The 21,530-nt window shown below is 37.5% G+C and overlaps 1 protein-coding gene across 1 annotated transcript; it reads left to right on the forward strand.

Annotated features, from left to right (window-relative positions):
- The first annotated feature begins 6,894 nt into the window (after positions 1 to 6,894).
- Positions 6,895 to 14,490, forward strand: LOC129841577 (up-regulator of cell proliferation-like). The gene has a single exon (XM_055909918.1). The coding sequence runs from the start codon at positions 7,061 to 7,063 to the stop codon at positions 11,756 to 11,758; it is 4,698 nt and encodes a 1,565-aa protein (XP_055765893.1). The 5' UTR covers positions 6,895 to 7,060; the 3' UTR covers positions 11,759 to 14,490.
- Positions 14,491 to 21,530: the final 7,040 nt, after the last annotated feature.

The raw sequence follows: 21,530 nt of genomic DNA on the forward strand, positions 1-21,530 counted from the left end.
CTAAAACATAAATACCAAAAAAATGTCTGCAGCATTGAATGTCCCCAAGAGGCAACTGTGTTCTTGGGGACATTCAATGCTGCAGAAATGTTTTGATACCCTTCCCCAGATCTGTTCCTCGACAAAATCCTTTATTGGCGCTCTACGGACAATTCCTTTGACCTCGTGGTTTGGTTTTTGCTCTGACATGCGCTGTCAACTGTGGGACCTTATATATAGACAGGTTTGTGCCTTTCCAAATAATGTCCAGTCAATTGAATTTACCAGGGGGACTCCTGTGGTAACATCTAAGGATGATCATTGGAAACAGGATGCACCTGAGCTCAATTTCGAGTCTCATAGCAAAGGGTGTGAATACTTATGTAAATAAGGTATTATTATTTTGTAAATAAAAAGGAATTATTTAAATTTGCTAACATTTTCTAATAACCTGTTTTTGCTTTGGATTTATGGGGTATTGTGTATAGATTGATGAGGATATTTTTTTTTTATATACATTTTTTATTTTTTTATTTCACCTTTATTTATCCAGGTAGGCTAGTTGAGAACAAGTTCTCATTTGCAACTGCGACCTGGCCAAGATAAAGCAAAGCAGTTCGACACATACAACAACACAGAGTTACACATGGAATTAACAAACATACAATCAATAATACAGTAGAAACATATATATACAGCATGTGCAACTGAGGTAGGATAAGAGAGGTAAGGCAATAAATAGGCCATGGTGGCAAAGTAATTACAATATAGCAATTAATCACTGGAATGGAAGAATGTGCAGAAGATGAATGTGCAAGTTGAGATACTGGGGTGCAAGGAGCAAGATAAATAAATACAGTATGGAGATGAGGTAGATTGGATGGGCTATTTACAGATGAGCTATGTACAGGTGCAGTGATCTGAGAGCTGCTCTGACAGCTGGTGCTTAAAGCTAGTGAGGGAGGTAAGAGTCTCCAGCTTCAGAGATTTTAAGGCTTTAGACTAACAAAATGTGGAAAAAGCCAAGGGGTCTGAATACTTTCTGAATCCACGGTATATACACTATATATAGAAAAGTATGTGGACATCCCTTCAAATTAGTGGATTTGGCTATTTTAGCCACACTTGTTGCTGACAGGTGTATAAAATAAAGTACACAGCCATGCAATCTCCATAGACAAACATTGGTAGCAGAATGATCTTACTTAAGAGCTCAGTGACTTTCAACGTGGCACCGTCATAGGACCTTTCCAACAAGTCAGTTTGTCACATTTCTGCCCTGCTAGACCTGCCCCGGTCAACTGTAAGCGCTGTTATTGTGAAGTGGAAACGTCTAGGAGCAACAACTGCTCAGCCGCAAAGTGGTAGGCCACACAAGCTCATAGCACGCAGCACGTATAAAGATCACCATACACATGACAAGCATTGGCTGGAGTGGTGTAATGCTCACTGCCATTGGACTCATTGGAGCAGTGGAAACACGTTCTCTGGAGTGATGAATCACGCTTCACCATCTGGCAGTCCAACGGACGAATCTGGGTTTGGCGGATGCCAAGAGAATGCTACCTGCCTAATGCATAGTGCCAACTGTAAAGTTTGGTGCCAACTGTTTTTCATGGTTCGGGCTAGGCCCTTTAGTTCCAGTGAAGGGAAATCAACGCTACTGCATTCACTGACATTATAGACGATTCTGTGCTTCAAACGTTTTGCAACAGTTTGGGGAAGGCCCTTTCCTGTTTCAGCATGACGATGCCCTCGTGCACAAAGCAAGGTCCATACAAAAATGGTTTGTCGAGATCAGTGTGGAAGAACTTGACTGGCCTGCACAGAGCCCTGACCTCAATCCCATCGAACACGTTTGAGATGAATTGGAACGCCGACTGAGAGCCAGGCTTAATTGCCCAACATCAGTGCCCGACCTCACTAATGCTCTTGTGGTTGAATGGAAGCAAGTCCACGCAGCAATGTCCTAACATCTAGTGGAAGCCTTCCCAGAAGAGTGGAAGCTGTTATAGCAGCAAGGGGGGACCAACTCCATATTAATAGCCATGATTTTGGAATGAGATGTTCGATGAGCCGGTGTCCACATGCTTTTGGTCATGTGTAAATCCTACAGAGTCATGGGAAAAATGAATTGCAAAAATGCTAATTAATTACTTAAAAATCATACAATGTGATATAAGTGTCCCTATGACAAAATCACAGACCTCTACATGCTTTGTAAGTAGGAAAACCTGCAAAATCGGCAGTGTATCAAATGCTTGTTCTCCCCACTGTATGTGATCTAGTGTCACGTTCCTGACCTTATTTCCTTTGTTTAGTCTTTGTTTAGTTGGTCAGGACGTGAGCTGGGTGGGTATATTCTATGTTTTGTGTTTCATTGGTTTAGGTGTGTCTGATTGGCCTGATATGGTTCTCAATCAGAGGCAGGTGTTTTACGTTGTCTCTGATTGGGAACCATATTTAGGTACGCTGTGTTCACTGTTTGTTTGTGAGTAATTGTTCCTGTTCTTTGCGTTCTTTGTTTTTCTAGGTTCACATGTTCAGGACTGTTAGCGTCGTTGTTTTCGTTCTGTTTATTGTTTTGTTCGTGTTTAATAAGTGTTCCAATAAATATGGAAACGTACCACGCTGCGATTTGGTCCTCCTCTCTTCCACCTAATGACGAGCGTTACATCTAGAGAATAAAAAAAACATTACCTCTGACAACCAGTGTAAGGAGACCAACATTTGGCTAATTTGAGATCTGTTCTTAGCGTTGGTTGATCATCTACTAATTTTATTTTTTGTGAGAGTAAACCACTAACAATGTTTTTTACCTTACTTTGAGAAACTCTAAAAACTATATTATGTTTCCCTGCCAGACTTTAGAAGACTTCTGCAGCCCGTCAATCTTTAGGTGGTGGGATTCCCCTCCTGGTGGAGTTATAGTGATGGAGAGGCCTGATGAGGGTTCACCAGGTGCAACAGGTGTTTTTTTTTTATTCCATGATGTAATGTATAGAGATACTGATATAGTTCTAGAAAGAGGACATTATTGTACCTTTATTCCATGCTGTAATGTATAGAGATACTGATATAGCTCTAGAAACAGGACATGTTATTGTACCTTTATTCCATGCTGTAATGTGTAGAGATACTGATATAGATCTAGAAACAGGACATGTTATTGTACCTTTATTCCATGCTGTAATGTATAGATACTGATATAGATCTAGAAACAGGACATGTTATTGCACCTTTATTCCATGCTGTAATGTATAGAGATACTGATATAGATCTAGAAACAGGACATGTTATTGTACCTTTATTCCATGCTGTAATGTATAGAGATACTGATATAGATCTAGAAACAGGACATGTTATTGTACCTTTATTCCATACTGTAATGTGGAGAGATACTGATATTGTTCTAGAAACAGGACATGTTATTGTACCTTTATTCCATGCTGTAATGTATAGAGATACTGATATAGATCTAGAAACAGGACATGTTATTGTACCTTTATTCCATGCTGTAATGTATAGAGATACTGATATAGTTCTAGAAACAGGACATGTTATTGTACCTTTATTCCATGCTGTAATGTATAGAGATACTGATATAGCTCCAGAAACAGGACATGTTATTGTACTTTTATTCCATGCTGTAATGTAGAGAGATACTGATATAGATCTAGAAACAGGACATGTTATTGTACCTTTATTCCATGCTGTAATGTATAGAGATACTGATATAGTTCTAGAAACAGGACATGTTACTGTACCTTTATTCCATGCTGTAATGTATAGAGATAGTGATATAGATCTAGAAACAGGACATGTTATTGCACCTTTATTCCATGCTGTAATGTATAGAGATACTGATATAGATCTAGAAACAGGACATGTTATTGTACCTTTATTCCATACTGTAATGTGGAGAGATACTGATATTGTTCTAGAAACAGGACATGTTATTGTACCTTTATTCCATGCTGTAATGTATAGAGATACTGATATACATCTAGAAACAGGACATGTTATTGTACCTTTATTCCATGCTGTAATGTATAGAGATACTGATATAGTTCTAGAAACAGGACATGTTATTGTACCTTTATTCCATGCTGTAATGTATAGAGATACTGATATAGTTCTAGAAACAGGACATGTTATTGTACCTTTATTCCATGCTGTAATGTATAGAGATAGTGATATAGTTCTAGAAACAGGACATGTTACTGTACCTTTATTCCATGCTGTAATGTATAGAGATAGTGATATAGTTCTAGAAACAGGACATGTTATTGTACCTTTATTCCATGCTGTAATGTATAGAGATACTGATATAGATCTAGAAACAGGACATGTTATTGTACCTTTATTCCATGCTGTAATGTATAGAGATACTGATATAGTTCTAGAAACAGGACATGTTATTGTACCTTTATTCCATGCTGTAATGTATAGAGAAACCGATATAGTTCTAGAAACAGGAGGTGTTATTGTACCTTTATTCCATGCTGTAATGTATAGAGATACTGATATAGATCTAGAAACAGGACATGTTATTGTACCTTTATTCCATGCTGTAATGTATAGGTATACTGATATAGTTCTAGAAACAGGACATGTTATTGTACCTTTATTCCGTGCTGTAATGTATAGAGCTACTGATATAGATCTAGAAACAGGACATGTTATTGTACCTTTATTCCGTGCTGTAATGTATAGAGATACTGATATAGTTCTAGAAACAGGACATGTTATTGTACCTTTATTCCATGCTGTAATGTATAGAGATACTGATATAGCTCCAGAAACAGGACATGTTATTGTACCTTTATTCCATGCTGTAATGTATAGAGATACTGATATAGTTCTAGAAACAGGACATGTTACTGTACCTTTATTCCATGCTGTAATGTATAGAGATACTGATATAGTTCTAGAAACAGGACATGTTATTGTACCTTTATTCCATGCTGTAATGTATAGAGATACTGATATAGTTCTAGAAACAGGACATGTTATTGTACCTTTATTCCATGCTGTAATGTGTAGAGATACTGATATAGCTCTAGAAACAGGACATGTTATTGTACCTTTATTCCATGCTGTAATGTGTAGAGATACTGATATAGCTCTAGAAACAGGAGATGTTATTGTACCTTTATTCCATGCTGTAATGTATAGAGATACTGATATAGATCTAGAAACAGGACATGTTATTGTACCTTTATTCCATGCTGTAATGTATAGGTATACTGATATAGTTCTAGAAACAGGACATGTTATTATACCTTTATTCCATGCTGTAATGTATAGAGATACTGATATAGATCTAGAAACAGGACATGTTATTGTACCTTTATTCCATGCTGTAATGTATAGAGATACTGATATAGTTCTAGAAACAGGACATGTTATTATACCTTTATTCCATGCTGTAATGTATAGAGATACTGATATAGTTCTAGAAACAGGACATGTTATTATACCTTTATTCCATGCTGTAATGTATAGAGATACTGATATAGTTCTAGAAACAGGACATGTTATTATACCTTTATTCCATGCTGTAATGTATAGAGATACTGATATAGTTCTAGAAACAGGACATGTTATTATACCTTTATTCCATGCTGTAATGTATAGAGATACTGATATAGATCTAGAAACAGGACATGTTATTGTAACTTTATTCCATGCTGTAATGTATAGAGATGCTGATATAGATCTAGAAACAGGACATGTTATTGTATCTTTATTCCATGCTGTAATGTATAGAGATACTGATATAGCTCTAGAAACAGGACATGTTATTGTACCTTTATTCCATGGTGTAATGTATAGAGATACTGATATAGTTCTAGAAAGAGGACATGTTATTGTACCTTTATTCCATGCTGTAATGTATAGAGATACTGATATAGTTCTAGAAACAGGACATGTTATTGTACCTTTATTCCATGCTGTAATGTATAGAGATACTGACATAGTTATAGAAACAGGACATGTTATTGTACCTTTATTCCATGCTGTAATGTATAGAGATACTGATATAGTTCTAGAAACAGGACATGTTATTATACCTTTATTCCATGCTGTAATGTATAGAGATACTGATATAGATCTAGAAACAGGACATGTTATTGTACCTTTATTCCATGCTGTAATGTATAGAGATACTGATATAGATCTAGAAACAGGACATGTTATTGTACCTTTATTCCATGCTGTAATGTATAGAGATACTGATATAGATCTAGAAACAGGACATGTTATTGTACCTTTATTCCATACTGTAATGTATAGAGATACTGATATAGATCTAGAAACAGGACATGTTATTGTACCTTTATTCCATGCTGTAATGTATAGAGATACTGATATAGATCTAGAAACAGGACATGTTATTGTACCTTTATTCCATGCTGTAATGTATAGAGATACTGATATAGTTATAGAAACAGGACATGTTATTGTACCTTTATTCCATGCTGTAATGTATAGAGATACTGATATAGATCTAGAAACAGGACATGTTATTGTACCTTTATTCCATGCTGTAATGTATAGAGATACTGATATAGTTCTAGAAACAGGACATGTTATTGTACCTTTATTCCATGCTGTAATGTATAGAGATACTGATATAGTTATAGAAACAGGACATGTTATTGTACCTTTATTCCATGCTGTAATGTATAGAGATACTGATATAGATCTAGAAACAGGACATGTTATTGTACCTTTATTCCATACTGTAATGTGGAGAGATATTGATACAGATCTAGAAACAATAAAGGCAGTTAGCTGATAATTTCACCATTGAATGGATATTTCATTGGTGGTGTAGTAAATTGGCAGTAAAAATACCCTACCATATCTGATCTCATAACAGCTCCCTTAGGAGTTAAGGAGCTCAATGGATTCACAGCTCAAACTGTATCTGAATTCACATGTTTGCTTCCAATTCTGTGAGTCACTGTGTCACAGAGATGGTCTGCCTCTGCTTGCTTTAACTTCATCCATAGTACAGTGTAAACACCTGTTAGGGTGCCTTTCTGCTACACGTTGAAGAGGATTTGTAATCATGGCTCTCTTTTCATTTCTATTTACAGGATCCTGTCTCAGGGAGCTGTTGTCAAAGACTGGACTAGAAGATCATTATGAAAACAAGCTGACGTTAAGTACTGTCCTTGAGATAAATGCTGATACTACATCAGATGAACCTCTTACCACTATGCAGTCACTTCCAGGGGCCTTCCTTAAGAAATTAATGATGGCAAATGTGAATGCTAGGAGTGTGAAATGTCTGACCACTGACCAGGAGGTTTCCTATTGTGGTGTAGACAACATGGACACTGACACTGATAGCAAAAATGTCATTAATCCACTGGACCTGATTACAGCCCTGTTTCTCTGTTCAGACAGTTTCCTGCAGCAGGAGATGGTCCAGAAAATGTCCACGTGTCAGTTTGCTGTTCCTCTGCTGCTGCCCAATTGTGACACAAAACAAAGCACTTTGATGCTGTGGGCCTTGAGGGACATAGTGAGGAAGTTTAATCCCTCTTCCCAAACATCCACACAGGCTTTTGTGGAGGAGAGAATTGTACTCTCTGATATTCCCATGGTGTCCTTTGTTAGGTTAGGGGAGATTAGAGTGTCTAAGTCTCAGATCTTGAACAAGTTGCTTAGTAACCCTCCTCAGTACCATGATACATTTGTTCATGATGATATGGAATGTGGAGATGTCCCTCGTCAAATCTCAGATGGTCTGGTTGAAATCAGCTGGTACTTTCCCTGTGGGAACAGAAACATAGACATGTTCACTAAGCCTGTGGCTGTAGCCAATCTCAGAGGAGACATCAGGTCCTTTGAAACACAGTTCTCCTTTCTGTGTCAAACATCAGCTGCAGTTTACATTTTCATTGATGATTTCGAGGCAGATCTCAAGGTTTTGGAAGGCAAAATCACAAAAACAGAGTTATTTCTGGTTGTCAATTCTCAGAAAAAAACATTCAGGGTGGACACATTGAATAAAATTATCACAAACTACAGTATAAACCCAACAAATGTGATTGCGAAGAAGAAGAAGAATGATGTAGAATTTGTCAAAACCCTGCAGTCCTCTGTGGGTGACATCATCGAACAAAGTAAAAACAGATTGACAATTGAAAACATGGCTGACGTGGCTCATCAGTTTGAGATTCTGGTTGATGAAGACAGGGGTGAGTGTCAAAGTGCCAGGAAGATGGCAGATGAAATCACCAGGAACATCACAGACACAATTCAATTCAAAGACAAACAGCTACCCTTACAAGGCCAAATCTGGAAAGAGCTTTCCCAGTTGGAGAAAGAGAGATGTAGACTGAGAAAAGGAGGGGAACAAAACATTGAACACTACAAGAGCTCTCTGAAGAGAAAGGAGGAAGAGTTGAGAAAGAAGCAACATAAATGTGACATGTCAGGTGCAATGACAAGCTTCATTTTAGGAATGTCAAGATCAGGACCTGAGCGTTCCTATTTCCTCAAATGGATGCGGATAAATCTGGACAATCTGTCACGTCAGAACCTGTCTGCTTTGCGGGACCAGTACAAAATTTTTTGCCAACATTCTCCGGAGAAAAAAGATGACATTAAACATTTGGATAAGCAATTATCTGATTGTTCCTTGGGACTTGAACACTTCCTGCGTGAGTTGGGCCAGTTATATGAAGCTTCCTGCTCCCTCCCTAAAAGTAGACTACAAAGGAAACAGATGGAGCATCTCCCTGGATTGTGTGCTCAGATGCTGTTGGATGGTTTCCCCGTTGAGCTTGTGGATGGAGATGCATCAAATATCCCTCTGAAATGGATATCAGCTGTTCTGACTCAGCTTCATACTCTTGTCCAATCCAACAGCAAGATCCGGGTTGTGACAGTTTTAGGGGTCCAAAGCACTGGGAAGTCCACTCTCCTCAACACCATGTTTGGGGTCCAGTTTGCTGTCAGCAGTGGAAGATGCACCAGAGGTGCCTTCATGCTACTGGTTAAAGTCCACAAAGAACTCAAGGAGGAGCTGAAATGTGATTTCATCATGATCATTGACACAGAAGGGTTGAAATCACCAGAGTTGTCTCAACTAGATGATAGCTATGAACATGACAATGAACTGGCAACACTGGTGATTGGACTCAGTGATGTCACTATCATCAACATGGCCATGGAGAACTCCACAGAGATGAAAGACATTCTGCAGATTGTTGTTCATGCTTTTATCAGGATGAAGGAAGTGGGGAAGAAGCCGATATGTCATTTTGTTCATCAGAATGTGTCAGACATGTCTGCTCATGACAACAACATGAGGGACAGAAAGAAGCTGTTGGAACAGTTGGATGAAATGACCCAGGCAGCAGCCAGAATGGAGAAGAAGGAGAATATCACCAAGTTCACTGATGTGATGAAGTATGATCCAGACACAAGCAGCCGCTACATCCCAGGACTCTGGCATGGGACTCCCCCGATGGCTCCAGTCAATCCTGGCTACAGTGAGGCTGTGTACAGCTTCAAGAAGACCTTGATGAAAGATTTCAGAAAATGCCAGATAAATTATGACTTGACACATTTCTTGAAGTGGACACAAAGCTTGTGGGAGGCAGTGAAATTTGAGAAATTCATCTTTAGTTTCAGGAACAGCTTGGTTGCAGATGCATACTCCAGATTATGCACTGAGTACAATGGTTTGGAATGGGCCTTCCAGAAAAATATGTATTCCTGGATGGTATGTGCTGAAACAAAAATTTCCAATATTGGCATGACAGATCAACATCCCCAGAGGTCCATAAGATGTGTGCTAAATGAATTGATGATGGAGGCATCTGAGAAGCTTTCAGAGGGAGAAAAAGAAATTCAAGACAATCTAGTAAAATACTTTGAAAAGCAAGATGGACATGTCAATCTGGTGGAAAAATACAAGGAAGACTTTGTGTCCAGTGCCAAAACACTGAGACGAGAGACAGAAAACACAGTGAGGAACAAACTACAAGGAGCTGTTGAGATCAAAGAGGGAATGAAAGAACTGAACAACATCCAGAGTTCTCAGGCAAGTACAATGGAGAAAAAGGTGCTTGATTTGCTTCATAAATGTAGACAGAATCAATCTGTTCTATCAGATAAGGCCCTCAGTGAAGAGTTTGAAAACATGTGGAAGAAAACTCTTTCTGAGATACACTTCAAAGAACTCCCAAGAAGAGATGTGGCTCAGGATGCCATCCTTACGTTAAGTAGAAATCTATCAACAAGGGGTGGGCAGGTCAATAAGATGTTGGTTGGAAACAATCTGGTGGAATGTGGTAAAAAAGAATTTGTTGTGGAAACTGGGGGTTTTGGGGAGAAATGTGGGGGCTTATTTAAGCACTGGGATATCAACCATTACAGGAATAAACTACAAGAGTTATGTGACAACATCATAACACAGTGTCAGTTGTTTATAACACAGAAGGTGGAAAACAAAACAGATTACCATGATACTTACATCAAAGAGCTGCTGAACAAGATTGATGAAACATTGGAACAACACAAGAATGTAAAAATCAGTGAGGAATGTGAGAGTTCTCTGAAGCTACACATCTGTGGCAGAGCAGCCAGAGAGTTCCAGAAGATGCATAATGATTTCATTGAAGTCAATGACCCAAGGAAGTCTCTGGAACAGTCTAAGAACAAGTACCTTACTGAGTTCAGAGACATGTTTGATAACCAAGATCAGTGCCTAAAGAAAGCTGAGGAGTTCACAAAGCTCTTACAGCCAGCTGTACGGGACTATGTGACCAAAATGATTGGTCCTGATGTGGTTGATGAAGTGAAGACAGGTAAAGGATCAAAGGATTACAGCACAAGAGGGGCTTTCCAGTTCTCCATTTTGAAACAACTCCTGACAGATGGACAATATGAGAAATATGAAAAGTACATTTACAATTATAAAAGCTTTGTGAAGGACTGGCTGTTTGACCAGATTGTCCAACAACTCTCAAAGGACTGCAGTCTGGAGAAATTGGAAAATAAACATATTTCAGAGATAGTCAAGACGATCACTGACACAATCTCTAACATCAGGAAAGAAACTGGCACAACAAATGTAAATGATGTCAAGACATTCATTCAGAACATCTGCAGAGCTCTTGAAGAGAAGCTGGTCCTCAAGGATGCTCTGGATTCCATCTTGATTCTAAACACTTCTGACACAAAACAGTTTGCTGTCTACCTCACAGAGTTAGTGGAAGAAATGAAGCAGTCACTGGCAGCTAAGTACAACAAGATAGGAGACGTCAAAGAGAGACTCAGATCTCTGCCATTCAAGCCTCAGGATGAGATGTTCACCCGTCTGTTTGGCTGTGGAGAACAATGTCCCTTCTGTGGTGTACCTTGTGAAGCAGGGGGGATAACGCACGCCACACACCATGCCTCCATTCACCGTTCAGAAGGTGTCCATAGTTATAGGTGGACTAGTTCAAGTAAATTAGTAATAGAGATATGTTCATCTCTTGTGGTTAGTGATGCATCATTCTCCAATGCCGAGACTGGAGGAACATTTCACCCCTACAAGGACTACCAGAAATATTACCGTCACTGGATGATAACTGGAGATTCCAGCATTGAGGCTTCAGACTACTGGAAGTATGTGATGGCCACATTCAATAAGAGAATCGCTGATGCCAAACATGCACTTCCTGCTGATATCCCAGGGGACTGGAAGGCATTAACACCTGATGATGCATTGAAGAGCTTGATGAAGTCATTCAACATGAAATAAAGTGGAATACTTTCTAATGCCTTGTTGATCACAAACATGATTGACGTTTCATAGACTTAACAACCAGAAATGACATATCACAGAAACATCATATGTAGAACCAGTCGTCGAAATAATGTGCAGATCTTGCAATACCCAATGCAATTTAGAAAAGAACAACTGCAGCAGGAAAAACATATTTTCAGATGCATTCATAATTTTATTTGATTTATTTAACTAGGCAAGTCAGTTGAGAACAAATTCTTATTTTCAATGGCGGCCTGAACTGCCTTGTTCTGGCTCGACAGATGTTTACCTTGTCAGCTCGGGGATTCAATCTTGCAACCTTTCAGTTACTAGCCCAACGCTCTAACCTCTAGGCTACCTGCCGTCCCATAAACAATGTAACATCTTTGGAATTTACAGATCAAATGTTCCTTAATGAAATAGCTAACACTTTGAATATGATGTGAAAGGAATACATTTAACATCATAATGTAGATTTAAACAAAGCAATTTAAGCTACATTCAGAAATCATACAGATAATAAGAGTAAATATGAACACCAACAAGTTAACCAACAGATTCAGAGTGTTTTACTTGCTGATGTCCATAAATGAACACAATACACAGGTAACTAAGGAGCTAGTCTAGATAAACACAATACACAGGTAACTAATGAGCTAGTCTAGATAAACACAATACACAGGTAACTAAGGAGCTAGTCTAGATAAACACAATACACAGGTAACTAAGGAGCTAGTCTAGATAAACACAATACACAGGTAACTAATGAGCTAGTCTAGATAAACACAATACACAGGTAACTAAGGAGCTAGTCTAGATAAACACAATACACAGGTAACTAATGAGCTAGTCTAGATAAACACAATACACAGGTAACTAATGAGCTAGTCTAGATAAACACAATACACAGGTAACTAAGGAGCTAGTCTGCCATTGTTAATTCATTTTCTATTATAATAATTATATTTCTTTCATTTACTTTACAATTTAACCTATGGCTTGATATGACTTAATCACAGATTAATGATTAGAAGTGACTGCATGGTCGTTTAGTGGTAAACGGTTGGCTTGGCTTTTGTTTTTGTAATTTGACCTTTTGCATTTTAATCTTAATGTAATTTTTATTGTGAACAAATCCTCAATTGGCTTGGCTTGGCTTTTGTTTGAATAAATCCATTTGTTTGAATAATTTATTTCAGCAAAAATGATAACTAAGAATATTTTAAATGTGTTTATATTGGACCACCCCTTATAATTTGTCCAAGACGAGGTCGGTTTTGAAGGTATTTTCCGACGTCCTCAGAACATGACGTCCAATTTCGAAGTCCATCTTGAGCAATCTGCCTGGATGATGATGATGAGGATTTATATTTGTTGTTGATGTTTTTACTTTTGTTGATGATGATTCTATTTTTGTTGTTGACACGGATTTTGTTATTGATGTTTATTTTATTTTAGTAGTTGATGATGTGAGATGGAACTCTGTAGAGACTGGAGGGAATGCCTTTCAGTTGGCCAAACTATTACCATGATGAAGACAAAAAAAGTTTATTTTTTTCTGCAATGAATATATACTGTAGTTTACAGACATATTGTGAGATGATACCAAATTTCCTTCCATTGAAACTAAAAATACTTTTTCATTTTGCATTATCTTGTGACTAGAGATGAATACAAATCAATCAATTAACAAAACATTATTCATTTTAAAAACTTGATTTGTTTCCCTTGGAATCTGTTGAAGGCTATAACATTTTAATGGGGTATAGACAAGTAAAGGCCCACAATGTGAGCATCAAGTGTCTCAGAGTAATGTGCTGATCTAGGATCAGGCCCTCCCTGTCCATGTACTCTTATTCAATGTGATCTAAAAGGCTAAACTGATCCTGAGTTAGCGCTCTTGCTCTGAGACGCTTGAGACATTCAGCCCCTGGTAGTAGAGAAAGAAATAATTTACCATTAGATTGTGATGTTGGTATGGCATCTGTGGAAATGTAAACAGACCAAATGCTTAAAAACCCCTCTGCTCCTTGTCTTGTCCCCTGAATCTGCACTGATTGGCAGATCAGTGAAGGAGAGGACTGAATTTCAGAGGACTGAGAAAGAGCCAAAGTGTATAAGGGTAGTCTTGTGTGTTGAGTAAAACAACTAGTCCTTGGTACTATATTTAACCGAGAGGTATTCTCAATTATTATAATCCAATATATACCCAATATATTTATCCAGTTTATTCTATATATGATATGCATGCACTATGAGAATCAGTAGAATGTATATACTGTGTTGGGATCCTCACTCCTGTTCAGAAGTCAGAAACCACACTTAAAAAGGTCACAGACAAGCTGACAGAGAAATTCCTCTAGCTGCTCATTCTGGACCAGTGAATACACTGACCAAGACATTCTGAAACCTGAGTTGTTGACCAGATCAAACCATGTATTTTAAAGTATTATGACAGTGCTATTAGCACCGTCTTAGCTGTCTGTTAAACATGGTTATGCCATATTTGGCTAAGTAGTTTTGACCTGTAAACTATATAATTATCGGTTGCAGTGACAGCCGAGGAACCTTCCCATGTAGACCAATCAAATGTATGGGGGGTTTTGGGTCCACCAACTGTGTGAGTTGGCAACATAAAAGACATTTAGTTCTTGACATTGTGAAGGTGTTTGTTGAAGTGCAACCCTTCCACCATGGTGTATTAAAATAATATTGGACCTGGAGAACCTGTCATTGATTCCTTGAGTCTTCTCATCACTCCTCTATGAATCTGAATTCAATATTTCATCTTCAGTTTAAATCTGGGATTTGAACAACAATCAAACCGCTTCTGCAACACTTGTTTACAAGTTTAATTCGCTTTAATAATCTCAACTAGTCATCACACCAGGAGTGGTGTGTGGGTAAAATCACTGGGTAAGCCATATTACAACCCTTGCTGTGATAATTGTGTTGTTTGCTCTATAACCTGTTAGTGTCACATGCCTTGACACCGTAATATATAGGCCTAAGGCCGGGATTATAAGAAGACACCACTAAACCTTTGTTTCGTCACAAAACCGGAGAGCAACCTCTGTCCGGTGATCACACAGATAACTACGTTCAACACCATCACTGTTCTCCTGTTCTTCTGACATCTACACTACTATAACAGGTCAGTTATCTGATGATAGTATAGTGTTCTGACATCTACACTACTATAACAGGTCAGTTATCTGGTGATAGTATAGTGTTCTGACATCTACACTACTATAATAGGTCAGTTATCTGGTGATAGTATAGTGTTCTGACATCTACACTACTATAACAGGTCAGTTATCTGATGATAGTATAGTGTTCTGACATCTACACTACTATAACAGGTCAGTTATCTGGTGGTAGTATAGTGTTGTGACATCTACACTACTATAACAGATAAGTTATCTGGTGATAGTATAGTGTTCTGACATCTACACTACTATAACAGGTCAGTTATCTGGTGATAGTATAGTGTTCTGACATCTACACTACTATAACAGGTCAGTTATCTGGTGATAGTATAGTGTTCTGACATCTACACTACTATAACAGGTCAGTTATCTGGTGATAGTATAGTGTTCTGACATCTACACTACTATAACAGGTCAGTTATCTGGTGATAGTATAGTGTTCTGACATCTACACTACTATAACAGGTCAGTTATCTGGTGATAGTATAGTGTTGACATCTACACTACTATAACAGGTCAGTTATCTGGTGATAGTGTTCTGACATCTACACTACTATAACAGGTCAGTTATCTGGTGATAGTATAGTGTTCTGACATCTACACTACTATAACAGGTCAGTTATCTGGTGATAGTATAGTGTTCTGACAACTACACTACTATAACAGGTCAGTTATCTGGTGATAGTATATTTCTGACATCTACACTACTATAACAGGTCAGTTATCTGGTGATAGAATAGTGTTCTGACATCTACACTACTATAACAGGTCAGTTATCTGGTGATAGTATAGTTCTGACATCTACACTACTATAACAGGTCAGTTATCTGGTGATAGTATAGTGTTCTGATATCTACACTACTATAACAGGTCAGTTATCTGGTGATAGTATAGTGTTCTGACATCTACACTACTATAACAGGTCAGTTATCTGGTGATAGAATAGTGTTCTGACATCTACACTACTATAACAGGTCAGTTATCTGGTGATAGTATAGTTCTGACATCTACACTACTATAACAGGTCAGTTATCTGGTGATAGTATAGTGTTCTGACATCTACACTACTATAACAGGTAAGTTATCTGGTGATAGTATAGTGTTCTGACATCTACACTACTATAACAGGTCAGTTATCTGGTGATAGTATAGTGTTCTGACATCTACACTATTATAACAGGTCAGTTATCTGGTGATAGTATAATGTTCTGACATCTACACTACTATAACAGGTCAGTTATCTGGTGATAGTATAGTGTTCTGACATCTACACTACTATAACAGGTCAGATATCTGGTGATAGTATAGTGTTCTGACATCTACACTACTATAACAGGTCAGTTATCTGGTGATAGTATAGTGTTCTGACATCTACACTACTATAACAGGTCAGTTATCTGGTGATAGTATAGTGTTCTGACATCTACACTACTATAACAGGTAAGTTATCTTGTGATAGTATAGTGTTCTGACATCTACACTACTATAACAGGTCAGTTATCTGGTGATAGTGTTCTGACATCTACACTACTATAACAGGTCAGTTATCTGGTGATAGTATAGTGTTCTGACATCTACACTACTATAACAGGTCAGTTATCTGGTGATAGTATAGTGTTCTGACATCTACACTACTATAACAGGTCAGTTATCTGGTGATAGTATAGTGTCCTGACATCTATACTACTATAACAGGTCAGTTATCTGGTGATAGTATAGTGTTGATATCTACACTACTATAACAGGTCAGTTATCTGGTGATAGTATAGTGTCCTGACATCTATACTACTATAACAGGTCAGTTATCTGGTGATAGTATAGTGTTCAGACATCTACACTACTATAACAGGTCAGTTATCTGGTGATAGTATAGTGTTCTGACATCTACACTACTATAACAGGTCAGTTATCTGGTGATAGTATAGTGTTCTGACATCTACACTACTATAACAGGTCAGTTATCTGGTGATAGTATAGTGTTCTGACATCTACACTACTATAACAGGTCAGTTATCTGGTGATAGTATAGTTCTGACATCTACACTACTATAACAGGTCAGTTATCTGGTAATAGTATAGTTCTGACATCTACACTACTATAACAGGTCAGTTATCTGGTGATAGTATAGTGTTGATATCTACACTACTATAACAGGTCAGTTATCTGGTGATAGTATAGTGTTCTGTCATCTATACTACTATAACAGGTCAGTTATCTGGTGATAGTGTTCTGACATCTACACTACTATAACAGGTCAGTTATCTGGTGATAGTATAGTGTTGATATCTACACTACTATAACAGGTCAGTTATCTGGTGATAGTATAGTGTCCTGAAATCTATACTACTATAACAGGTCAGTTATCTGGTGATAGTGTTCTGACATCTACACTACTATAACAGGTCAGTTATCTGGTGATAGTGTTCTGACATCTACACTACTATAACAGGTCAGTTATCTGGTGATAGTATAGTGTTCTTACATCTACACTACTATAACATGTCAGTTATCTGGTGATAGTATAGTGTTGACATATACACTACTATAACAGGTCAGTTATCTGGTGATAGTATAGTTCTGACATCTACACTACTATAACAGGTCAGTTATCTGGTGATAGTATAGTGTTGACATTTGCACTACTATAACAGGTCAGTTATCTGGTGATAGTATAGTGTTCTGACATCTACACTACTATAACAGGTCAGTTAACTGGTGATAGTATAGTGTCCTGACATCTGCACTACTATAACAGGTCAGTTATCTGGTGATAGTATAGTGTCCTGACATCTACACTACTATAACATGTCAGTTATCTGGTGATAGTATTGTGTTCTGACATCTACATTATTATAACAGGTCAGTTATCTGGTGATAGCATCGTGTTCTGACATCTACACTACTATAACAGGTCTGTTATCTGGTGATAGTATAGTTCTGACATCTACACCACTATAACAGGTCAGTTATCTGGTGATAGTATAGTTCTGACATCTACACTACTATAACAGGTCAGTTATCTGGTGATAGTATAGTGTTGACATATACACTACTATAACAGGTCAGTTATCTGGTGAGAGTATTGTGTTCTGACATCTACACTACTATAACAGGTCAGTTATCTGGTGATAGTATAGTGTTCTGACATCTATACTACTATAACAGGTCAGTTATCTGGTGATAGTATAGTGTTCTGACATCTACACTACTATAACAGGTCAGTTATCTGGTGATAGTATAGTGTTCTGACATCTACACTACTATAACAGGTCAGTTATCTGGTGATAGTATAGTGTTCTGACATATACACTACTATAACAGGTGAGTTATCTGGTGATAGTATAGTGTTCTGACATCTACACTACCATAACAGGTCAGTTATCTGGTGATAGTATAGTGTTCTGACATCTACACTACTATAACATGTCAGTTATGTGGTGATAGTGTTCTGACATCTACACTACTATAACAGGTCAGTAATCTGGTGATAGTATAGTGTTCTGACATCTACACTACTATAACAGGTCAGTTATCTGGTGATAGTATAGTGTTCTGACATCTACACTACTATAACAGGTCAGTTATCTGGTGATAGTATAGTGTTCTGACATCTACACTACTATACCAGGTCAGTTATGTGGTGATAGTATAGTGTTCTGACATCTACACTACTATAACATGTCAGTTATCTGGTGATAGTATAGTGTTCTGACATCTACACTATTATAACAGGTCAGTTATCTGTTGATAGTATAGTGTTCTGACATCTACACTACTATAACAGGTCAATTATCTGGTGATTGTATAGTGTTGACATATACACTACTATAACAGGTCAGTTATCTGGTGATAGTATAGTTCTGACATCTACACTACTATAACAGGTCAGTTATCTGGTGATAGTATAGTGTTGACATATACACTACTATAACAGGTCAGTTATCTGGTGATAGTATAGTTCTGACATCTACACTACTATAACAGGTCAGTTATCTGGTGATAGTATAGTTCTGACATCTACACTACTATAACAGGTCAGTTATCTGGTGATAGTATAGTGTTCTGACATCTACACTACTATAACAGGTCAGTTATCTGGTAATAGTATAGTTCTGACATCTACACTACTATAACAGGTCAGTTATCTGGTGACAGTATAGTGTTGACATCTACATTACTATAACAGGTCAGTTATCTGGTGATAGTATAGTGTTCTGACATCTACACTACTATAACAGGTGAATTATCTGGTGATAGTATAGTGTTGACATATACACTACTATAACAGGTCAGTTATCTGGTGATAGTATAGTGTCCTGACATCTACACTACTATAACAGGTCAGTTATCTGGTGATAGTATTGTGTTCTGACATCTACATTATTATAACAGGTCAGTTATCTGGTGATAGCATCGTGTTCTGACATCTACACTACTATAACAGGTCTGTTATCTGGTGATAGTATAGTTCTGACATCTACACCACTATAACAGGTCAGTTATCTGGTGATAGTATAGTTCTGACATCTACACTACTATAACAGGTCAGTTATCTGGTGATAGTATAGTGTTGACATATACACTACTATAACAGGTCAGTTATCTGGTGAGAGTATTGTGTTCTGACATCTACACTACTATAACAGGTCAGTTATCTGGTGATAGTATAGTGTTCTGACATCTATACTACTATAACAGGTCAGTTATCTGGTGATAGTATAGTGTTCTGACATCTACACTACTATAACAGGTCAGTTATCTGGTGATAGTATAGTGTTCTGACATCTACACTACTATAACAGGTCAGTTATCTGTTGATAGTATAGTGTTCTGACATCTACACTACTATAACAGGTCAGTTATGTGGTGATAGTATAGTGTTCTGACATCTACACTACTATAACATGTCAGTTATCTGGTGATAGTATAGTGTTCTGACATCTACACTATTATAACAGGTCAGTTATCTGTTGATAGTATAGTGTTCTGACATCTACACTACTATAACAGGTCAATTATCTGGTGATTGTATAGTGTTGACATATACACTACTATAACAGGTCAGTTATCTGGTGATAGTATAGTTCTGACATCTACACTACTATAACAGGTCAGTTATCTGGTGATAGTATAGTTCTGACATCTACACTACTATAACAGGTCAGTTATCTGGTGATAGTATAGTGTTCTGACATCTACACTACTATAACAGGTCAGTTATCTGGTAATAGTATAGTTCTGACATCTACACTACTATAACAGGTCAGTTATCTGGTGACAGTATAGTGTTGACATCTACATTACTATAACAGGTCAGTTATCTGGTGATAGTATAGTGTTCTGACATCTACACTACTATAACAGGTGAATTATCTGGTGATAGTATAGTGTTGACATCTACACTACTATAACAGGTCAGTTATCTGGTGATAGTATAGTTCTGACATCTACACTACTATAACAGGTCAGTTATCTGGTGATAGTATAGTGTTGACATATACACTACTATAACAGGTCAGTTATCTGGTGATAGTATAGTTCTGACATCTACACTACTATAACAGGTCAGTTATCTGGTGATAGTATAGTGTTCTGACATCTACACTACTATAACAGGTCAGTTATCTGGTGATAGTATAGTGTTCTGACATCTACACTACTATAACAGGTCAATTATCTGGTGATAGTATAGTTCTGACATCTACACTACTATAACAGGTCAGTTATCTGGTGATAGTATAGTGTTCTGACATCTACACTACTATAACAGGTCAGTTATCTGGTGATAGTATAGTGTTCTGACATCTACACTACTATAACAGGTCAGTTATCTGGTGATAGTATAGTGTTCTGACATCTACACTACTATAACAGGTCAGTTATCTGGTGATAGTATAGTGTTCTGACATCTACACTACTATAACAGGTCAGTTTTCTGGTGATAGTATAGTGTTCTGACATCTACACTACTATAACAGGTCAGTTATCTGGTGATAGTATAGTGTTCTGACATCTACACTACTATAACAGGTCAGTTATCTGGTGATAGTATAGTGTCCTGACATCTACACTACTATAACAGGTCAGTTATCTGGTGATAGTATAGTGTCCTGAAATCTACACTACTATAACAGGTCAGTTATCTGGTGATAGTATAGTGTCCTGAAATCTACACTACTATAAAAGGTCAGTTATCTGGTGATAGTATAGTGTTCTGACATCTACATTATTTTAACAGGTCAGTTATCTGGTGATAGCATCGTGTTCTGACATCTACACTACTATAACAGGTCTGTTATCTGGTGATAGTATAGTTCTGACATCTACACCACTATAACAGGTCAGTTATCTGGTGATAGTATAGTGTTCTGACATCTATACTACTATAACAGGTCAGTTATCTGGTGATAGTATAGTGTTCTGACATCTATACTACTATAACAGGTCAGTTATCTGGTGATAGTATAGTGTTCTGACATCTACACTACTATAACAGGTCAGTTATGTGGTGATAGTGTTCTGACATCTACACTACTATAACAGGTCAGTAATCTGG

The sequence above is a fragment of the Salvelinus fontinalis genome, chromosome 42, assembly GCF_029448725.1.
Source record: "Salvelinus fontinalis isolate EN_2023a chromosome 42, ASM2944872v1, whole genome shotgun sequence".
NCBI lineage: Eukaryota > Metazoa > Chordata > Actinopteri > Salmoniformes > Salmonidae > Salvelinus > Salvelinus fontinalis.

What these genes read in the sequence shown, in the direction of transcription:
- LOC129841577 (XM_055909918.1), top strand. Translation starts at nt 7,061, where the DNA reads ATGGCTCTCTTTTCATTTCTATTTACAGGATCCTGTCTCAGGGAGCTG.